General features: G+C 42.7%; 1 protein-coding gene across 2 annotated transcripts; it reads left to right on the top strand.

The window, feature by feature from the left end:
* On the top strand, positions 1 to 18,251 carry map3k3 (mitogen-activated protein kinase kinase kinase 3). 2 transcript variants are annotated; one of them, XR_011309278.1, is made up of 18 exons: positions 1 to 1,360; positions 4,367 to 4,446; positions 4,969 to 5,090; positions 6,879 to 6,919; positions 7,326 to 7,425; positions 7,656 to 7,769; positions 7,969 to 8,089; positions 8,865 to 8,998; positions 9,470 to 9,543; positions 9,725 to 9,792; positions 10,317 to 10,412; positions 10,535 to 10,696; positions 11,100 to 11,248; positions 12,193 to 12,324; positions 13,994 to 14,123; positions 14,244 to 14,421; positions 15,133 to 15,525; positions 16,678 to 18,251. XR_011309278.1 is itself a non-coding variant. In XM_069676109.1 (17 exons), the coding sequence occupies exons 2-17, from the start codon at positions 4,443 to 4,445 to the stop codon at positions 15,359 to 15,361; spliced, it is 1,854 nt and encodes a 617-aa protein (XP_069532210.1). In that variant the 5' UTR covers positions 1 to 1,360; positions 4,367 to 4,442; the 3' UTR covers positions 15,362 to 18,251. The 2 variants fall into 2 exon arrangements, 1 of the variants encoding a protein (XP_069532210.1); XM_069676109.1 differs by having other exon boundaries at positions 15,133 to 18,251.

The following is an 18,251-nucleotide window of genomic DNA, read 5'->3' as shown; positions in this document are numbered from 1 at the left end:
GTTCCCGCGGCTGCACAACGCCAATGTAGATACTTTGATATTCAGAAATCCCCCTGGGAATAAATCCATATTATTACATACGTATGGACGACGGGTAGTCTGGCATTTGGAAATCATGGATCCGATCTTGGAGTACAGTTTTCATTACTTGTTGGAGGCATAAAAGCGGGTTCCGGTGGCGATATTTTTTTTTCCTGTCAGGAAGTTTGACGTATTCGGTTGAAGATTATTTCTTACTTTGTTTTGGTCGGGGAAAGTTTTGGACCATTGGCCGCAGATACGACTTCTCTGTTACTTTTTAAAAAAACTTTATGTCAGTGAATATTTTACATGAATTCTCCATGAAAAAGTATTTTTTAGAGTCCAAAGTTATGTGAAGTGTAAACATCGATGGAGTTAATCCAACTTCGTTAAACTTTACATAACAGAGTTATGTTTATGTTAAGTCTTGAGTTGGTGTGCATTAGAAACGTATGCAAGTTGTTTTCTGTTTAAAGCTCGCGTCATTTCAGTCAGTTTTTGCAGTAAGTCCGAACAACATTATATCGCGCACTGAATCAAATTCCCCTGTATTTTTGTCATAGGCCACAGATGGGCCTTATGTATCCTTATGCTTGGATTCATATTTTAGTTGCAATGCACCGCAGTTAAATGCAATTCAGTGATAATCATAATGATGTTTCGAGCCTAGAGTATTTCGCACTCCAACCTGGCAACACAGAGAAAGAAAATCTGCAAACTTAGCAGGAAGAGAGACCATCAAATCACGGAAATCGTACGGTTTTTTCCTCTGGCGAGCTGATAGTCACAAATGGATTTCATACAGGCCATACGCTTATTGTTACACCTTGTTTTGTAATTTTTGTTCGTATTAAATGCGGCTATGGGACACAGCGCCCTGTCTCTGTGCCTGAAAGCTGTTGATGTCGAGTTTGTCCCCTGAAAATGTTTTGGAAATTTAAGTTTTCCAAAGATCCGAGGCTGCAGCGGAGCAGAAGTTTTACCGGAGCTGGAGCAGTGTGATGTGTTCTTTTCCATCGGAACATTTTCTCTCTGAAACAGACAGCTGTCTGATGTGACCGTATTTGTTTTTACGACCTGGAAAGTATCCCTTTGTGTGTGTGCTTGAATTTTCCGTCGAAGAAGACGAGACCCTGTTACCTGGGGGGGTCAGCCCCGCCATGGCGCCCCCACACTCGCACACACACTCCCCGGTGTGTCGGTCTGACTGAGGGCACCGATGGACATGAGCAACGCCTGGACCTACTGCGTCACCTCTACCGCGAGACACCGGTGACCGGAGTCAGCTGCACGCGGGAGAAGCCCGGACTTGTCCTGACCAAAGTCGTCAAGGCAACAGGTGAGGTTTGTGCACGTGACACGGATGACAGGTATATTGTGAGTGAATTACGCTGCATTCAAGGATCTAGGATAATTGGTTACCGCTAGGTTTCAGCTCACAAAGGTTGTAGAAAGAATTGTTTGCACCCATGCACCAAAAAAAAAGTTTAAAATTCCAATTCCAATTTCATTTACTCAACATTCAGGTCTGTAATCCGGGTGAGGTATATTCAAACTATTTTTATTGTCGTGTTGCCCTGAATACCTATAGAGCTCCTATAAAATAAGGACATGACCTCTGTGTCCTTTATGGTAGGGCCCTGTTTGAATCCCCCATTAAATGAAAAACACCATTATATACATATAATCAGGGATGTCAGGTAGTGCTTTCTTGTGTAATAACATTTCCTGATTTAATTGGCATTTGTTTACACAAGGTTGTTTGGCTGGGTATTCATTCTCGTTTACAGCATCAGAGTGGCACAGAAAAAATAGATGATTTAACAAAGCAATCACAAGCAGAGAGGAATGATAAACAAAACAAATGCAGAATTGGTTAATGATACCCAAAGCATCATTGCAAGATAGTTTCACAGCAGTTAAGGGAAGACGTTAGATGGCAATTGCTTCTGAGACCACCAATAAAGAACCTTGAATAAAGTAAATTGCTACTTGTGGTCTGAAACACAAGTCTTTAGTTATAGAATATATGCACTCAAATGCAACACGCACAGAGAATTTCACTACCTATGTTTTCTAATGCTACAAAGGGTATTTGAAACGAAAGCCAAGGCAAATGCTAGCGTCTTGTCGACATTGCAATATTCAAATGTGGTTGTTACCCTGAACCCGAAAACACATGTGCACGTGAAACAGGAGAGACATCAAGCCAAGGGGATTTTTGCTGAGGAGCACTGAATCCAGATGCATCACTGGCCAGAGACAGAGTAAGAACTGTGGCTGGGAAAAACAGCCTCAGACTAAACACCTCTCAAAGCAGACAGAGAAGAGGGGGGGGGAGCAAAATCCATGTAAATCCTGCTAGTCCTGGAAATGTGATACAAGGAAAATAAAGCGGGCACAGCTGACTGGACTGGTAGAGCACCGAATCCTGCTCCGTTGAATTCCCTGAATTCCGCCTGGGAGGTAGTAAAAATCAGGAGAAGAGGGAGAGAGATGAGGGTAATTGAGGGAATGGACAGAGATGTTAGTTGTTGTGTTTAAAACAAGAACACCTTAGGGTGATCGATTTGAGCTTATCTCCCCTGCACCTTTAGTTCTGAAGGTAGAGAGCGGATAATGGCTCAGAGTGTCCTGAAGTGACTGCTACTAACGGGGGCATTGCACACCTCATTAATGCCGTGTTATTTAAACTGGGATAAAAAGCAATAAGCGTGGAAGTTAGCAGGGTGGAAGGATGAAAGTCCTTGGCACCTACTCCGTTGGCGGTTGAACATAAGAGCTGCAGAAGCTTGAAAGCAACATGGCAACGCTCTGCGGACCACAGACGGACATGCCTGGGATTCCTGTGGGTGATTATTACCCAGAAATCCACAGAGTCAATGAGTTGCCTCAGGTGCCAAGGCTTCATACACAGAAATAGTTCCCCGCATCCGAGTTTTCTTCTCAGACGGCCTTCTGACTGTTAAATTTTTCCCACAGGGAGACAGTTGTGACCTCTTCTGTTGGCTTCATCCTCAGACTGGTCTGTGGTATTTCTTTGTCCTGGTTTTTGTCCACATTTATATCATAAAGTAAACTTCTCCCTGCTTTAACTCTCTCTGTTCTCCGTGACTTTTGAGAGCAGTCATTGAAAAGTACTGATCAGAGCTTTGCCTGAGAGGCTAATCTTATTCCTAGTGACACAATTTGGCTTGCCATTGTAACTTGAACAGATGTAAAGCGTCTTACATGTGCCACCCTGGGACACATTTAAATCATAACAGGGACAGTACAGATTTCAGATGCTCTAATCCAGTTCATTATCTGCGCTCAGACAGATTCACTTTAGACTTTAGCTTTTATTGATGTCAGCTCCATTCCTTCAGACACAACAGGATGCCAAATCAGCTTTTAGTGCCACAGCAATTCAAGTGTGTTTTGCGTAGCGAGGAATTCAGATGCTAATTGTTTGGAAAAGAGAGCTCTGGTATGTGATCATATTTCGTGTCAGCAGATACCGGACTGGATGTACTGAATCAGGAGAAAAGAGGTCAGGTCAGTGCATCCCTTGTTGAGGCAGCATTGATTGGTGGGTAAAAACATAACATTGATAAATCCTACCAATATTCATGCATCATCTTCTGTTAGTGTGAGAACTTAGTTTGTGTAAAAACCTCAACGTCACAAGAACTCAAGCACCCTTTTGTGTTCTCCTTTGTTGCATTAGTTTGAATTCTGTGGTTTATTGGTACAAGTTTTAGGAAAGCCCTCTCCATTGAAGGAAATGCCTCAGTTTATAATGCTGTTGACGCCTTGAGCGAGTCAGATAATGCTGCCCGGTTTCCATCAACAAAAGGTGTTTGAACACAGCCGAGTTATGGCTTATTTCTGCTCGTGCAATCAGAGAAGTTAAAAGCTGGTAGATGTTTAAAATGGCAGAAAAACTCTGCATAAAAAACAGTCTTCCCATAGGAGCTTTGCCAAACTGTTCGCTGCCAATGCAGCTTGAATTTCAGCCGTTTCCAATTGTCATTCTTTCTCATGGGCAAAACAGACAACACACTTTCTCACACATGCACTGCACACTTTCTCATTCACTCAGAGAAACCTTTAAGTCCGTGTTCTGGAGGGTTAAGTTACATTTCTTACATGGCTGCAAGGAATTATGCAAGAAGAAGGCTCAGTGCTGAATAGAAATTTTGTTTTCAGTTTAGTGGCACATTAAAACCCTCAAACATGTCATTGAATTACTTAGAAACCAGATTATAAAAGTGCAGTCATTTTAGCCTTCATGTTTCATATTGTGATTCTTTGTTTTTTTATGACCTAATCTTATGCTAAACTTCTGTTTTTACCACTGCAGGCTTTGGGTTGGCTGGCACAGCACAGACACATTTCTGAGGACTGGTTTCTAGACCACGTTCGCAAACATCGCCACAATGAGTAAGTTTTTCTGATGTCACACAGCCATTTAGACGCTGGTTTTCCTCAAATCATGAGATAAAAACAGACGCTCACACTCACATAGAGCAGTGTCCCTGAGGCCAAAGGCCAGAGTCTGCGCGAGCCGCTGCTCCAGACACTGCCGGGTGAAGGATTGGTTTTTGGCGTAGTGGAGATGGGGGTCTGGTTCTCTCCGCTGCCCTGGGGCTGTGTGATGTCTGTCCAAGCTACACAAGGAGAATATTTTCTCTTCGTGAGCTAGTTCAGCCGGAGCAGAGCTTGTCCTGAGATCAAACATGGGAATAGGCATATCAAAAACACTGCAATCCTTCTCTGGCTCTGATGCCCTGTCACAGGATAGTCTCCATATGGCTGTAGTTAAAGACGACTCACTAATTGTCTGCACACCTTTTAGTGCAGAATATATTGCATGGCGGTTTCTGTCATCAGAGTACACACAGGTCATACATTTTCGTTTCCACACTCTAATTGTGTATTTTCTCAACCCATTATTCTCTTCAGATGAGAGGCAGGCTCTCCACTCTATAATGAAGGACCTGGTTGCCCTCCAGATGACACGGCGTCAGCCTTTGCCATCATATGACAGCGGCAAACCCAAGGCACCAACTCAAACCAACAGACAGGTGTGGTATAGCTGAATAACCACTATGCGAACATTTCAAAAGACTAAGGCAGTAGATAATCAAGCTTGTGTAAAGTTCTCATAAGCCAGGATTTAAAGACAGGAATAAGAGAGATGTTTCTGAGCAGCAGGGGGAAAAGCTTTGTTTTCATCCCGGATTCACTTCAGACAGAATTCTTCGTTAGAAGCAAATAGCCAGAGATTTTGAAGTGAACTGGACCTGAAACTAAACGCAAATCTATTATATTATTCCTCAAATTTAAAAGATTTGAAGTGGTATTAGTAGTAGAGTCCTAAGGAAGCAATTCGGGTGTTCAGTGAGGACCCAAAAACCAAAGCTACCGGGTTTAAAGGGCCAGTTTGACGATTTTCAACCTCAGTCCTATCATGCTATTATGGGGAGCTAATGCCGTTAGGGCAGAAGAAAAATGCAATTTCGCGGACCCTATCCGCTTCTCCAATGGGCCCTGGAAAACCTCCATCAGACTGGGTAAAATGTATCATCTGGCGGAGGCCAGGGAGCTTGTTAAACTACACTTCCTCAACCTAGGACGCTCGCCTCTGATGTCATCTCAAAATCGTCAGCTTTGAAATGTAGACTGCAGACCTGAAGATTTTCTCAGTATATTCTCATTGTAATTCGGATTCTGCACCGCTCTGAGTCATCGCCTGCAGCGAAACGGTAGTAGGCTACTTTACTCCAGCGTCTATCGCTGGGCTGTTCCTTTCAGAGGGAGGGCCGCAATGCACGCTGGGTTTTTTAGGAATGTAGAATAGGCGAAACCACGAGCTGTTTGTACAACTTTCTCCACAGCTATGGCGCCAATTTCAAATATTGCTTCTATCGATTACAGAGAACAGCTTTGACTGACAGAGGCAGGGCGAATTACTCCTGGCAAAAATGTGTCTCCACAAACAGCCACGCATTTTTCTAAAGTGTTTCTCAGCAATAATCGGATGGTCTGCCGAATTGAGATAAAAATGTAATTAGAATCACTGTTAGTACTGAATAGCTATGAGGAGGGTGAAGCCTGGTCTTTTCTACATAGCTTGAATCTTCTAAGGTGTATTTGTGCACAGTTGCATCACTGTTGGAATAAACTAAACACACAGGTTGTGGATGAATTGCGATAAGTCAGGAGGGCCGTAAATGCAGACAGAATAATGTTTTTCCTCATGACTACAGGTCTGTGGACCATAAACTATAACTTTTGGACCACTGCTATAATAAAGAGTTGTGTAATTGGGTATCACCCATGCAGAGTTATTCATGTTTCTTACAGTATTTCCCCCAGCCCACACAGTGTGCTAATTTAGCATAATAACTGCTGGATTCCCAAGCTAGCCACCCACAACTTTCCTGCATCTGAAATGTATTAAATCCAGTTATTTTCAACTGCTTCTCTAAAAATATATTCAGCTCGTGTTGAAAAGTAGCCTGCAGCCCACCCACCAGCGCTCTCTACCACAGCTGCAGCCACTGAGAATAGTGAAAGTAGACAAATCATGTGTAGTGTAGTGTAGTGTTTGCTTAAAACCAAAGATTGTCCCCCTGGGAAGGACAGCCTCCACTGTTTTCCCACCTCAGTAACTCAGTTTGGACTCTGTATGACTGGATGTAGATTTGAACAAATGATTTAGCACTGCAAGTCATTTTTTTTTCGTTTGGGGAAATCACATTTCTGATATTTATTAAGTTTGTTTAATTTATGTAGTGTGCAGCCTTTCTTATTGCACTTTGATGGCCTCTTTGTCCGCTCTTTGACCTCCTTGTTTCTGTTCCTCCCAGGACGATGTCAGGATAAAGTTTGAGTTCTCAGGAGAGAGGAGGTGAGTTTGCTTTGGTTTGCATGTATTTGTAGGCATACATGTCCACGCAACAGTAAGAGCACAAAGTCATGGAGACATACTCAAGTATGCTGTTCGTGTCACATGTTCCAGTTCATGAGAAAAAGCACTACTCAGAGTCAAACACAGTCCAGCTCTTAACTCAGACTGGTATGTAAGCTGCAGAATGGAAGGGGAAAAGGACTGTGGTTTGTCTCTGGCTGCCAGCGCAAACCACAAATATGTAAAGGTGCACTTAGAGGAATCTGCGCACAAAAAGAGCAGCTTGTGTTGATTTTGCTCGCACGTGTGCTTGTAACTTAAAAGAAGTTTCCTAAGCAGCCGGTACAAATCTATCGTCGTCTGTCCTTCCATGTGATTCCTTCTTCTTCTTTTTTTTCACATGTAGGATCCTGATGTTTGGACGGCCTGTGCAGTTTGAGGAAATCCAGCAAAAGGTCAAGTCTGTCTTTGGCCAGCAGCTAGACCTGCATTATATGAACAATGAGGTAAAGTGGAGACTCTTGTGCTGCATCACTGCCTGTCTTTCCCCCTTCATTATGTCCTCAGCACAAAGTCTGTAATTAAGAAGCTGCAACTCAAAAATGTTTGTTGTTTTTGCTTGAAAATTCCTTAAATCTATGGATCGACTAACCGCTTCCTTCCTTATTTAAATTCTTGTGTATCTTGGTTTGAGTTAGTTCATGTATTTCTCTGTGTTTGTCTTGCGCCCTTGTAGTTGTCTATTCCTCTGCGAGGTCAGGACGATCTGGACAAGGCGATCGACCTGCTCGACAGAAGCTCCAACATGAAGAGCATCAGGATCATGCTGCTCACACAGGAGCACAGCAATGTGAGACACGCACAAATGTACACACACATACTGGGCATGCATTTACAGCGCAGCGTTACACCACTGCTATTTCCCCATAGAGCTGTGTTGTGAAGAAACAAATTTCCTCATTACACTTACATCACACACACTGATATGAAGCAATTGTTCAATCATGTGTTGAAGCCTTCTCTAAAGCCCCTCTTCTCCCTATCTACAGGCTTCCTCCCCCTCCCACCACGTGCCATGTAAGCAGGTGAGGATTAAGTCCTCTCAGTCCACCGGAGACGTTAGCACTGTGTACCAATCCTCCGAGCCCAGGGGGCGCCACCTGTCAACTGGTACGTATCTGTCGTTCAAAGTTCTCTCCAACTTTATCAGCAGCAAAATGGTTCAATGCGTATTCGAAGGCAGAAATGTAGACACATGGTTTTTCTTAGAGGGCTAAACCTTTTGTTTATGTGCACTTATGGTCAGCTGTCAGATCTGTGTGTTATGCAACTTCTTTTTTAACTACCTGGATTTCCCTGTCTGTCGCCTTCTCGCTCGCTCGCTCTCTGGCTGTTCTTTCTTTAGCTTCCCCTTTTAGCAACGGGTCCTCTTCCTTTTCCTGTTCAACATCACTAGACGATGCCTGCTGGAAAGCAGCCAATCAGATTACAGTATGCTATTAGTGTGGTGGACCAGTGGCCTGATTCAGGATTTTTTTTTCCCTCGAGGAGGGGGATGAAGTAGCTGCAGGAGGGCAGGAGAGCTGGACTTCAACAGCACTAGGCTATAGATGCTAAAACCAGCTGAGTGGGTGCTACTCTCAGTCTGAACAGAAGAAATCAGCTCTTAATTTGTTGTTTCTTTATCTATATGGTGGGAGAGAAGAGGGAGAGGAGGATTACTGAATACTTAAATGTCAACATGGATGAACAGGGCCTATACGTTTAAAAGAAAACTGCAAAGCTGTTTTCCCACTATCTGTAATCAACTGTTATCCTCAAATCACATTTGTACTGACATGAACTCTCAGGTCTTCATGCCTGTAAAGTCCAGGTATTGTTTGAAGTTCTTATTTTTCATATATCTGATGTTTCCTTTGTACTCATAAATGCTGTGTAATCCCAGGCTCCCAGAAAACGGGGCGTAGTTCGCCGCCTCCTGGCTACGTGCCCGAATGCCAGCAGAGGATTGCCCGTCAAGGTTCATACACCAGCATAAACAGTGAGGGGGAGTTCATCCCTGAGACCAGCGACCAGTGTGTGAGTCAATGCTTCACTTTGAAGGGTGAAAATCCACCATAAAATATAGATTATATACAGTTTGTTGATGATATTAGACTAACAGAATTTGATTGCATGACCAAATCTCGAATTAAGACCTCATTTCACGAATTATTTTGACTACTTAAAGTTTATTGACACTTTGATAGTATCTTGGCTTTTCAGGTATCTTGGGTACATTTTTAGGCAACAGTGATTATTGTTGCTAAAAAGTTACATTTATATTTAAGTAAAAGGTAAAACAAAGTAATCACTGACTCCCAAGAGTTCTCCATTTCCACTATTACATTGCCAGCATAGCGGTTAGAGAAAAATGAAATATTGGGTTCATGCTGCAAAAAATATTCAGATATAAATTCTGTTCTTAGGCGGAATTTTTTCGTTCTGACACATGTGTACATAAAGCACATGTTCATACACACCTTTCATTTCCCATTGCGCCCTGTACAGGTGCTGGATCCCTGGAGCAGTGCAGAGAACTCTGTCTCTGGAAGCTGTCAGTCCCTGGACAGCAACTCCGACAGGTGAGCAGCAAACTGTCTGCTATCTTTAACACCCAGTACTCATTCCATATTTTACTATTCTCCATTCACAAAACTAGTGTCTGCATCATTTCAATAATCAAACCGGTTTTATGTAAACCAACAAATAAAGGAAGCCTCTTTACATCTCTCACCGTTCTTCCTGCCTTCTCCTCTCTCACAGCCCCTCGCTGAGGAAGTCTCGCATGCACCGAGCCAAAAGTTACCCTGATAATCGTCAGGAGTGTTCAGGTGAGAGAAGCCAAAGATAAGCTCCTTCAAACCTTTAACTTTCCCAGTAGCAGGAGACATATCGTGTTAAGGCTGCACTGTAGCATCTCATCGAAAAAAGCGATGTGTAAGACACTTTCAAACTTTGGCAGATTATTTCAGGACATCATGGTGGAAGATATACTATGGCTGCAAGTTGTGAGAGATGCATTAAAGTACATGATTACAGCAAACCGGACACCGTGATATCAACCATAAATATAAACCCTTATCTGGACCGTCCTTTCAAAAGCTGAACATACAAAATGAATGATTTAATAAAGACGGCTTCTCTTGATAGTCTGTGTTTGCTCGTCAGTGACCCCAGAATTCAGCCATAATTAGTTTGCTGAGAGCTAATGACAAAGTTATTTAAAGTTCATATCTGCTGTTTCCTTTATAATATAGGTCAGGGAGAGTAGTAAAGTAGCTCATGTGAGTGCTGTGTGACTGAACTGTGGTTGAATGACTGAATAATCCTGCTTACCTTTGACTTTTGCCTCCAGACCGGGAGAATCATGTGTACGACCGGGTAGCAGGAAAAGGAGGCACCTACCCTCGTAGGTACCATGTCTCCCTGCATCATAAGGACCACAGTGAAGGTAAGATCATTAGTACTTGTCTCCCTTTATCAACTGTGTGTATGGTTTCTTTGGACATTTTCTTTGTAGTTCCTGCCCTGTTCATCATGTGATATTAACCTCAGCCTTTTCCTGCTTTGCAGGCCGGCGAACGTTTCCACGAATCCGTCGCCCTCAGGGGAACTTGTTCACCCTGGTGCCCTCGCGGCGGTCGCTCAACGGCAGCGAGGAGAGTCTGGGCAGCTGGCAGCTTGTGGACGCTCAGGGCAGGCTCCGTCCCCAGGAGCGTTCTGTCGCACATAAGTGTGAGTGATGATCTGGAAGAACTGAAATACAACAAAAATAAATTCTTAGACCGACAAATTCTAAAAAGATAAATAGGTCATACACTGCAGGGTTGAAGGGATGATACCAATACAATAGAAGCTGTGGAAAACTATATCAAATCAGTTTAAAGGAACACATTAGGATTAGGAAAAAACAGTTTGCTCTCTTACTCAAAGTCAGATCAGAAGATACAAAACAATTTCAACTTTGTGCATCCAACACAGAGACAGCTTTGTTTAGACTAGCTCTCCACATAGCCTGAAAGCTGGGGAAGCTGGTTCCTTAAAAGGAAGGAATAATGCTCTGTCTTTTCCGTGATATGTTAGATTGAATTAAAAACATATACGGACAGCTAAGTGTGTGTGTGTGTGTTTTCCTCAGCACCCAGTGCTCCGGTGACGTGGCGGCGGGGGAAGCTCCTGGGCCAGGGAGCGTTTGGTCGGGTGTATCTGTGTTATGACGTGGATACTGGGAGGGAGCTGGCTGCCAAGCAAGTCCAGTTTGATCCGGAGAGTCCTGACACCAGCAAGGTAGGACATTAACATGTGTATGCCAACATGTGCCTTCCTCTTTTCTTCTTCTTCTGGTAATGCATGCATGAGAACATTTTAACTGTTGCACATTAAACACTCAACAGCCTGTTTCAGGCGATGGCGTCATTTCCTCCTCACCTTTACAGTATAACTCATGAACAGTAACAGTCTTTTGTAAAATATTAAACCTTAATTTGTTTGTTCAAAGTGTGTGTACACTTCCGTTCAGCTCCTAAAGCGCTAACAATGACCTCATTTGTTATGCATGTGACTCTGCTCTGGCTAGTGCGGTTAGTTAGCTGAGAATAGACTGTCATCTTCCTTGAATAGATAACTACCTACGTTAGAGTTTCTCATCTCTTTCCACCCCGCTTTTCCACATTTATATGTCTTTTCCTATCTCCCACAGAGAAAACATGCACTGTCACTTCCTGTGTCTTAAAGGAGCCAAGTGTTGTGTGGGGAGCTGTGGTAGCATTGCCTTGGCTTCCCATTGCCCCTTCACACACCCTCCCCCCAGCTTGTAGCAGTTGTGAATCAGCCTTCTGACTTTGGGGGCTTGGGGATTACTTTTTGTGTCTTTAACTTCCCTCTCAGCCTCTGTCTCTGTCTCTGAAGTAAACACAGGAACTTCTTTTGGGGAACTTGGCTATTGGGTTTCATTTACTTCATGTTTCTCTTTTGGTGGACTCCACATGCAGTCGTAAATCACTGTTTGTCTTCCCTGTGTTTATGATTTAATTGTTTGTCATCAGTGGTAACAGATAAGACAGAGCCCGAGGGGCTCCGCTATGTCCAAAGTATGCACTTTGTCTGCAAATGAAAACAGTAAATCAACAGTGATGCATTGTTCAGCCACGACATCTTATATGTTTTAATTTCTTAGCAGTCATTTGAATCCACAGTGTGTCTAATTTTACAACCTCATTGTTTCCAAACAGGAGGTCAGCGCTTTGGAGTGTGAAATCCAGCTGCTGAAAAATCTGCATCACGAGCGCATTGTTCAGTACTACGGCTGCCTGAGGGACCACAATGAGAAGACCCTCACTATTTTCATGGAGTACATGCCGGGGGTGAGTACAAGCTAATTTAATGTCTGTACTGTATTTTCAAACTTGGCTTAGAGCAAGGGTTGTTGTCACATGTCAAAACCAGGAAATTATTTTCACAGTGTCCATCTTTGTGTTGAGTCAAATTGCATTTTATCTCTATTTACAGATTTTACATAGAAATGTAGAATCTGTAGGCAGGGACGTGGATTTTAGGGACAGCAAGTGTTCTGGTTTCCGTTTGTACTACACTTGTACTCCGAGTAATATTGACCAATCACGTACCAGCAGGATGCGGCGTAATCCGGAAAAACAGTCCGCGTGGAGAGCAAAAGCAGGAGGAATGTAATGCGCCATGATGACATCCCGTCTCCCATCAGCATCATCTGACAATGATTTAGCTTCCCATTAATCTCTTTAAACAGATATTTGCACGCAAGTTCAGTCACAAACTGTTCTAGATCAAAAATTCAACAGAAATTGTCTTGACGCTGTGTCACGAAAGCCGTTCAGCGTTTGGATTTCCCGACTCCCTCGAATGCATCCCACGATCCCACCTCCGTTCAACAAAATGAGCATTTTAAAAGTGGTTTTCTTCTCCTGAGAAAGCTTCATTTTTACCTTTTACTAATCTGCATCATGATGTTCAAATTTTGGCAAAGGTAAGACCTGATAAAGTAAATCACAAGAAAAGCTGATTCTTTTTCTGTAAACAATGCATCACGCAGAAAAGGAAGTCTTGACTGGAAGTCGTTTATGCTAACCGCCGGCTACACGTCCGGCATGTTTACCCCGGAGGCTGTATCGTCGTCAGACTACAGCCGATGGGATCCGAGATTGATTTGCATCTAACATTCGGATGCAAGGCAGTTATAAGTTAAAGTCAGGAAACTGATCCACATAAGAAAAGCATAAAAAGGACAATAGTCAGTTCCCATGACTGAAGTTGGCGATATAATAAATGTAGGTATTCAGAAAAGCTGCTCAAGTTTCTCTTTTTCCTACCTGAAATTTTGCCCAAGGTTTATTACGTGACATACTTGTGGCTCTCTCAACTGCAGGAACTTTTCCAGGAACCTTTTCAGGAACTCAGAGATCCATTTTGTCCTCAGTTTGAGCTCTTGTGTAGTAGTTGTTAAGCCAACTTCCAGACAAGGCAAAAAACTAATGTAAAGAGACAGTGGAAGATGAGGTAATGTACTGAAGCAGAAAAATCCCTCTCTTTTCTGTTGTGGAATCAGCCAGAAGTAAGCTTTTTTTCCTGGGTCCACAAATAACTCACCTGAGAGCTGGCGAACTCTACTTTGTTCTGTATTTGTAGCATTTTTATGTCACTGTCTACCTCTGCATGACTTTCCAATATCAATTTAGGCATCATGCAATTTTGCTTAATAATTAGCAAGCAAGATAAATGTATTTTTATCGGTATGAATTTCCTGATGACTGCATTACTTCAGATGCGGTGAAAATGCAAGTTCAAGTTCCTGGAACTCTTCATTTTATGGGACTATTTTTTTTAAACGATTCATTACATTTCCCATGCATTGAACGCATCACATCTTTTTAGTGCTAGATTTTAGCCTTGAGTCATGGAATTGATTGGTGGTCTCAAACCATGTCTTTGCAGTCTGTGTGTTGTTGTGCTGATGTCTTAAGGCAACAGAGTGTAAAGCTCATGCTTTCTTCCTATCAGGGTTCAGTCAAAGACCAGCTGAAGGCCTATGGGGCACTGACAGAAAACGTGACCCGGAAGTACACAAGACAGATCCTGGAGGGCATGTCCTATCTGCACAGCAACATGATTGTACACAGGGACATCAAAGGTAGCCCTGTTCTGAGTATAACACTGTTTAGACACTGGATAGATGTTCAGACAGTGTTTAGATATGTGGATGTTTGTGTGGTAAAATATTTACATGTCCCATGTTAACTCTGCCTCTCAGGTGCCAACATCCTGCGGGATTCAGCGGGCAACGTGAAGCTGGGGGACTTTGGTGCCAGCAAGAGGCTGCAGACCATCTGCATGTCTGGCACCGGCATCCGCTCAGTGACCGGCACCCCCTACTGGATGAGCCCGGAGGTGATCAGTGGAGAGGGCTACGGCAGGAAGGCTGATGTCTGGTAAGACCTGGAGACACATACGAAGTAATGGGAAATATATGAAGTGATGTCATGCTTGAGCTAAATCACTATTAGTTTAGCAGGTCTCTAAGTTCCAGGAGGAGCGAGTAAAAGCTGAAGATTTTATCAACAAGGACATTAGGTAATGGAGATACTGTATACAAGTCTCTTTTTACTGCTTTATAGAGCTTCCCCCAGTAAAAATAGTTTAGTTTGATATTCAGACAAATGTTTAGGTAGTGACTTCATTCAACAAGTTCATTCTGGGTCGATTGAGATACCAAGCCAAGGCTGACAGGCTGAGACAAATAAGACTTTTTAATTAAGTTTGGAGTCTGCTGTATGTAACCCAGTTCCTACCACGCTCCAACACACACAGCAGTAAATATTCCCCTTATACAACCTGAGTGAGTGGTGACCTACCAGGAGACTGATGTGATTGGCTGTAGGCCAGTCAGACAGGTCGTAACAGGGGTTGGTATGTCCCAGGTTCTCGGCCCAGGCTGGAGGGGGGAGTTACGCTCCCAGGAGGGCTTGTACCTCCCAGACAGGTGGAGGAGGCCCTCTGCAGCCTGCGAGTGTGAGAGTTTACACTCAAAACATTCCTGTAAAGCTGCAGTGTTGAGACTTAATGTGTGGTATTTGTGTCAGCTTGTTATGTGACTCCACTGCAGATCACGCTAACAAGAAAAAAATGCTGTTTTGTTACAGGAGTCTCGGGTGTACGGTGGTGGAGATGCTAACAGAAAAGCCTCCATGGGCTGAGTTCGAGGCCATGGCAGCCATATTCAAGATCGCCACCCAGCCCACCAACCCACTGCTGCCCTCGCACACCTCTGACCAGGCTCGGGACTTCATCAGCTGCATTTTTGTGGAGGCCAAACACAGACCCAGTGCTGAGGAGCTGCTCAGACATCCTTTCTCCCAGATTCTGTGCTGATTAACCTGCCTGGTGTCTGAACTTTAACCACAGAGTCGCACAGTAGCCTCAGCAGTATGTGTAGCTTCCTCGAAACACATCCATGGCAGGAATGTGGACATGGAACTGGTCAACAAGTCAGTGTTAAACCCACCAAACCTCTGCAGTCGTTCAGATGCTTCAAGGTGATTCATCCTCCTTTTGCACAAATCCAAATATCAGACTTTTTGACAACAGCATGCAGCCATGCCTTGAAAACCAATGCCAGTACATGCTCTCACCAACAGGGGGAAACAAAACACAGACTAAATGTCTGGTGGGCTGCTGTTCCCTCTCAGATTCAAACACACACACACACACACACACACAAACACACACTCCAAATGATGCCCTTCCAAAGGCAGCATTGTTCATGCACCCGTTGTGTCTTCATAAAGTATCCTCTCCAGTGTTTACATTCACTCGTAGGGCAGTTATGCCAGGAAGCCTTTTAAAGTGTAAACATTTAAGCATTTAGCTGAGCACTGTTTTAAAGCTACAGCAGGCCGTAAGCTCAAGTTTGCCCAGCGGATGTGAAACACCACTGGTGAAGAACAGTGTTAGTTTGACAGGATTGCTCTCTTTGTCCGTCATTATTTAAACTATGAAACTCCACCCTGAAACTCCATAAAAGATATGTGTGATGTCACAGCGTGTAGAGTAGCTACAATGTTCAGCTTTTAAAAACAGTATTAAACAGACCAGGGCTCTTTTGAACTTCTTCCACTACAGTTCTCTTAATAGACCATGATGCACTGCAGCTACAAGCTCCAGTTTATGTCTATTATGCATCACCATTACATTCAAGTCAAAGCAATTCAAAAATAATAACACATTGATCTTTGAAAAACTTAGAAGGAAATACTTACAGCTGTCCTAAAGGTATTTTCCAAACTCCTTACAGACTCTGCCAACATCCGGGATATAAAAATAGTCATTTTCTGAGACACATTTCTGAACATATAACATTAAATATGGCTTTAATATTTTTCTTGTGTAATACAAGAAGAGAAAGGACACAAGTTGTTTCCAGCTTCCTATATAGATAAACATTTTGAGACTCTGGAAATACCTTCATAGCAGCTGTTGAACTACCTGATGGGTTTTTGAAAAGACAGAATAAGTACGATTTATCAGTTGCTCTTTGTTAACACAACAATCAAAGTTGGCCCCTTCTTCCAGGCTTAAAGTGAGATTCTTGTAAATAAATGTCTGTTAAGTCACTATCTATTGCCGAATGAGGTAACATAATAATCATTTAGCCTATGGCCCACTGATGAAAGCCTTTGCATTTGCAGTATTACAGGCTGGGTGTCTGTGGCGACTTTCGTGGGAAAAAATCACAAGCGAAAGAAAAAGAAACAAATTGGACGCTCAGATGAAGGCAAACAGTCTAAAAAGGAAAGCGACCGTCAGCGAGGAAAATCAACCGTCACAGCCAAGAGCCAACCGTGGACGTCACACGTGCAACACTGTCTGGATATCTGGGATGTGTGCTCCCGCAATTACCGTTTATCGCCATAGGTGTCGCCAAAGAGAACGAAACTGAGATCTTCGAGATTAACACTTTAAGTCTAGTCCAGGATTTTCAATAACATTACCTACTCGCATAAGAAAATGTCACTGTGCTCGAGGAGTTGAGGGTGGATTTTCCATGTCTTGTTCTATCTTTTGTCTCAGTGTGACAAATCCGTCTACCAGCCAGAATGCTGTCAAAGCTCTTCAGTGTTGCAGGTGTTTCCAGCAGACAAAGTGCCAAAAAAAGGAGCAAAAACAACTGCCATGGACTTGTTATCAGTAGGTTTGTGAATGTGTAGCAGCTTTTTTTGGTTTGAAAATCCCAACTTAAGGCCTTAATTTAGTTTTATTTTTCAAGTGTGTCTGGCCCAAACATCCCTGACTGAGAAGCCTTAAGGATCAATTTTAAATCAGATGCACTTTTATGTAAAATGAATGTTGTGGAGTTTTTGTTCTCTTTACCAAATTTCTTGTTTTTACTTCAAATGTGAAATTTTTTTTGATTTTTATTTATATCCCCACACCATTCCAGTTGGATTTTATAAGCAAATATATATGTATAAATATATTTTTTATATTTAGACAGTGTCAAATTGAATGATACTTTTGGGGCTTTGTGTAGTTAAAAGTAAATCGTTGAACGCAGCTGGTTTTGCAGACATTTTGGGGTTTATAAATGAAAAATGGGTGGAAAACTGACTCTGACGGCGCAACAGTTCTTGTTCCAGCTCACTTTCCACACATCCTTAAGCTGTACATTCAGATGACAGTGTTACCTGACAGGTTACGGAAACTTTGCATCATTCGGCCGTGAAACAACGATGGCGTCTTGTGAATGAAACTTTTAAAGGCTAAACTTACAGAAGAATCTGCTGGGAGTATTTTAATGTTAGATCTCAGTGTTACTGCAAAGTAATTAAAGGGTGTGTGTGAGCCAAAGAAGAGCAGGAACAGAGCCAGTGCTGGATCTCAGAGTTTGTTTTTCAACCCAGACAACGACTTTGTTTATCCCAGGGTTCAGACAACAAGTCCAGTATTGAAAAATGTTCTGGGCGAAGGGCTTACTGCTGCCTTAACGCTAATATGAGAACTCTCTATGTGGCTGCTACAGGCTAAAGGCAGCTAAAATATGTCGCAATATTAAAGAAAAAGAGATAAAGAACCCTGTGGTAAGCAAATGAATTAAATCTAGTTGTTTAGAGATCTATATATGTAAATGTATGAGTATGTATCATGACAGGACTTGCAGTGCAAAGTCTAATGTATCAAATTTATTTTACAGCAAGGAAAGAATAGTATGTTTAAAGACAGTGTTTATATATACGTATATATATTATATACTGTATATATGTCA

The sequence above is a fragment of the Semicossyphus pulcher genome, unplaced genomic scaffold, assembly GCF_022749685.1.
Source record: "Semicossyphus pulcher isolate SPU_LCO1_2020_fin unplaced genomic scaffold, fSemPul1.0.p SCAF_25, whole genome shotgun sequence".
In the NCBI taxonomy this organism is placed as follows: Eukaryota; Metazoa; Chordata; class Actinopteri; order Labriformes; family Labridae; genus Semicossyphus; species Semicossyphus pulcher.
The sequence above is the reverse complement of the archived record's forward strand: the minus strand, read 5'-3'. Positions and strand labels throughout refer to the sequence as shown.

Bases quoted from the DNA above. Each gene is read 5' to 3' on its own strand.
- map3k3 (XM_069676109.1), top strand. The intron at 8,999-9,469 runs GTGAGTCAATGC...CGCCCTGTACAG, and splicing joins CTGAGACCAGCGACCAGTGT to GTGCTGGATCCCTGGAGCAG. The intron at 14,422-15,132 runs GTAAGACCTGGA...GTTTTGTTACAG, and splicing joins GGCAGGAAGGCTGATGTCTG to GAGTCTCGGGTGTACGGTGG.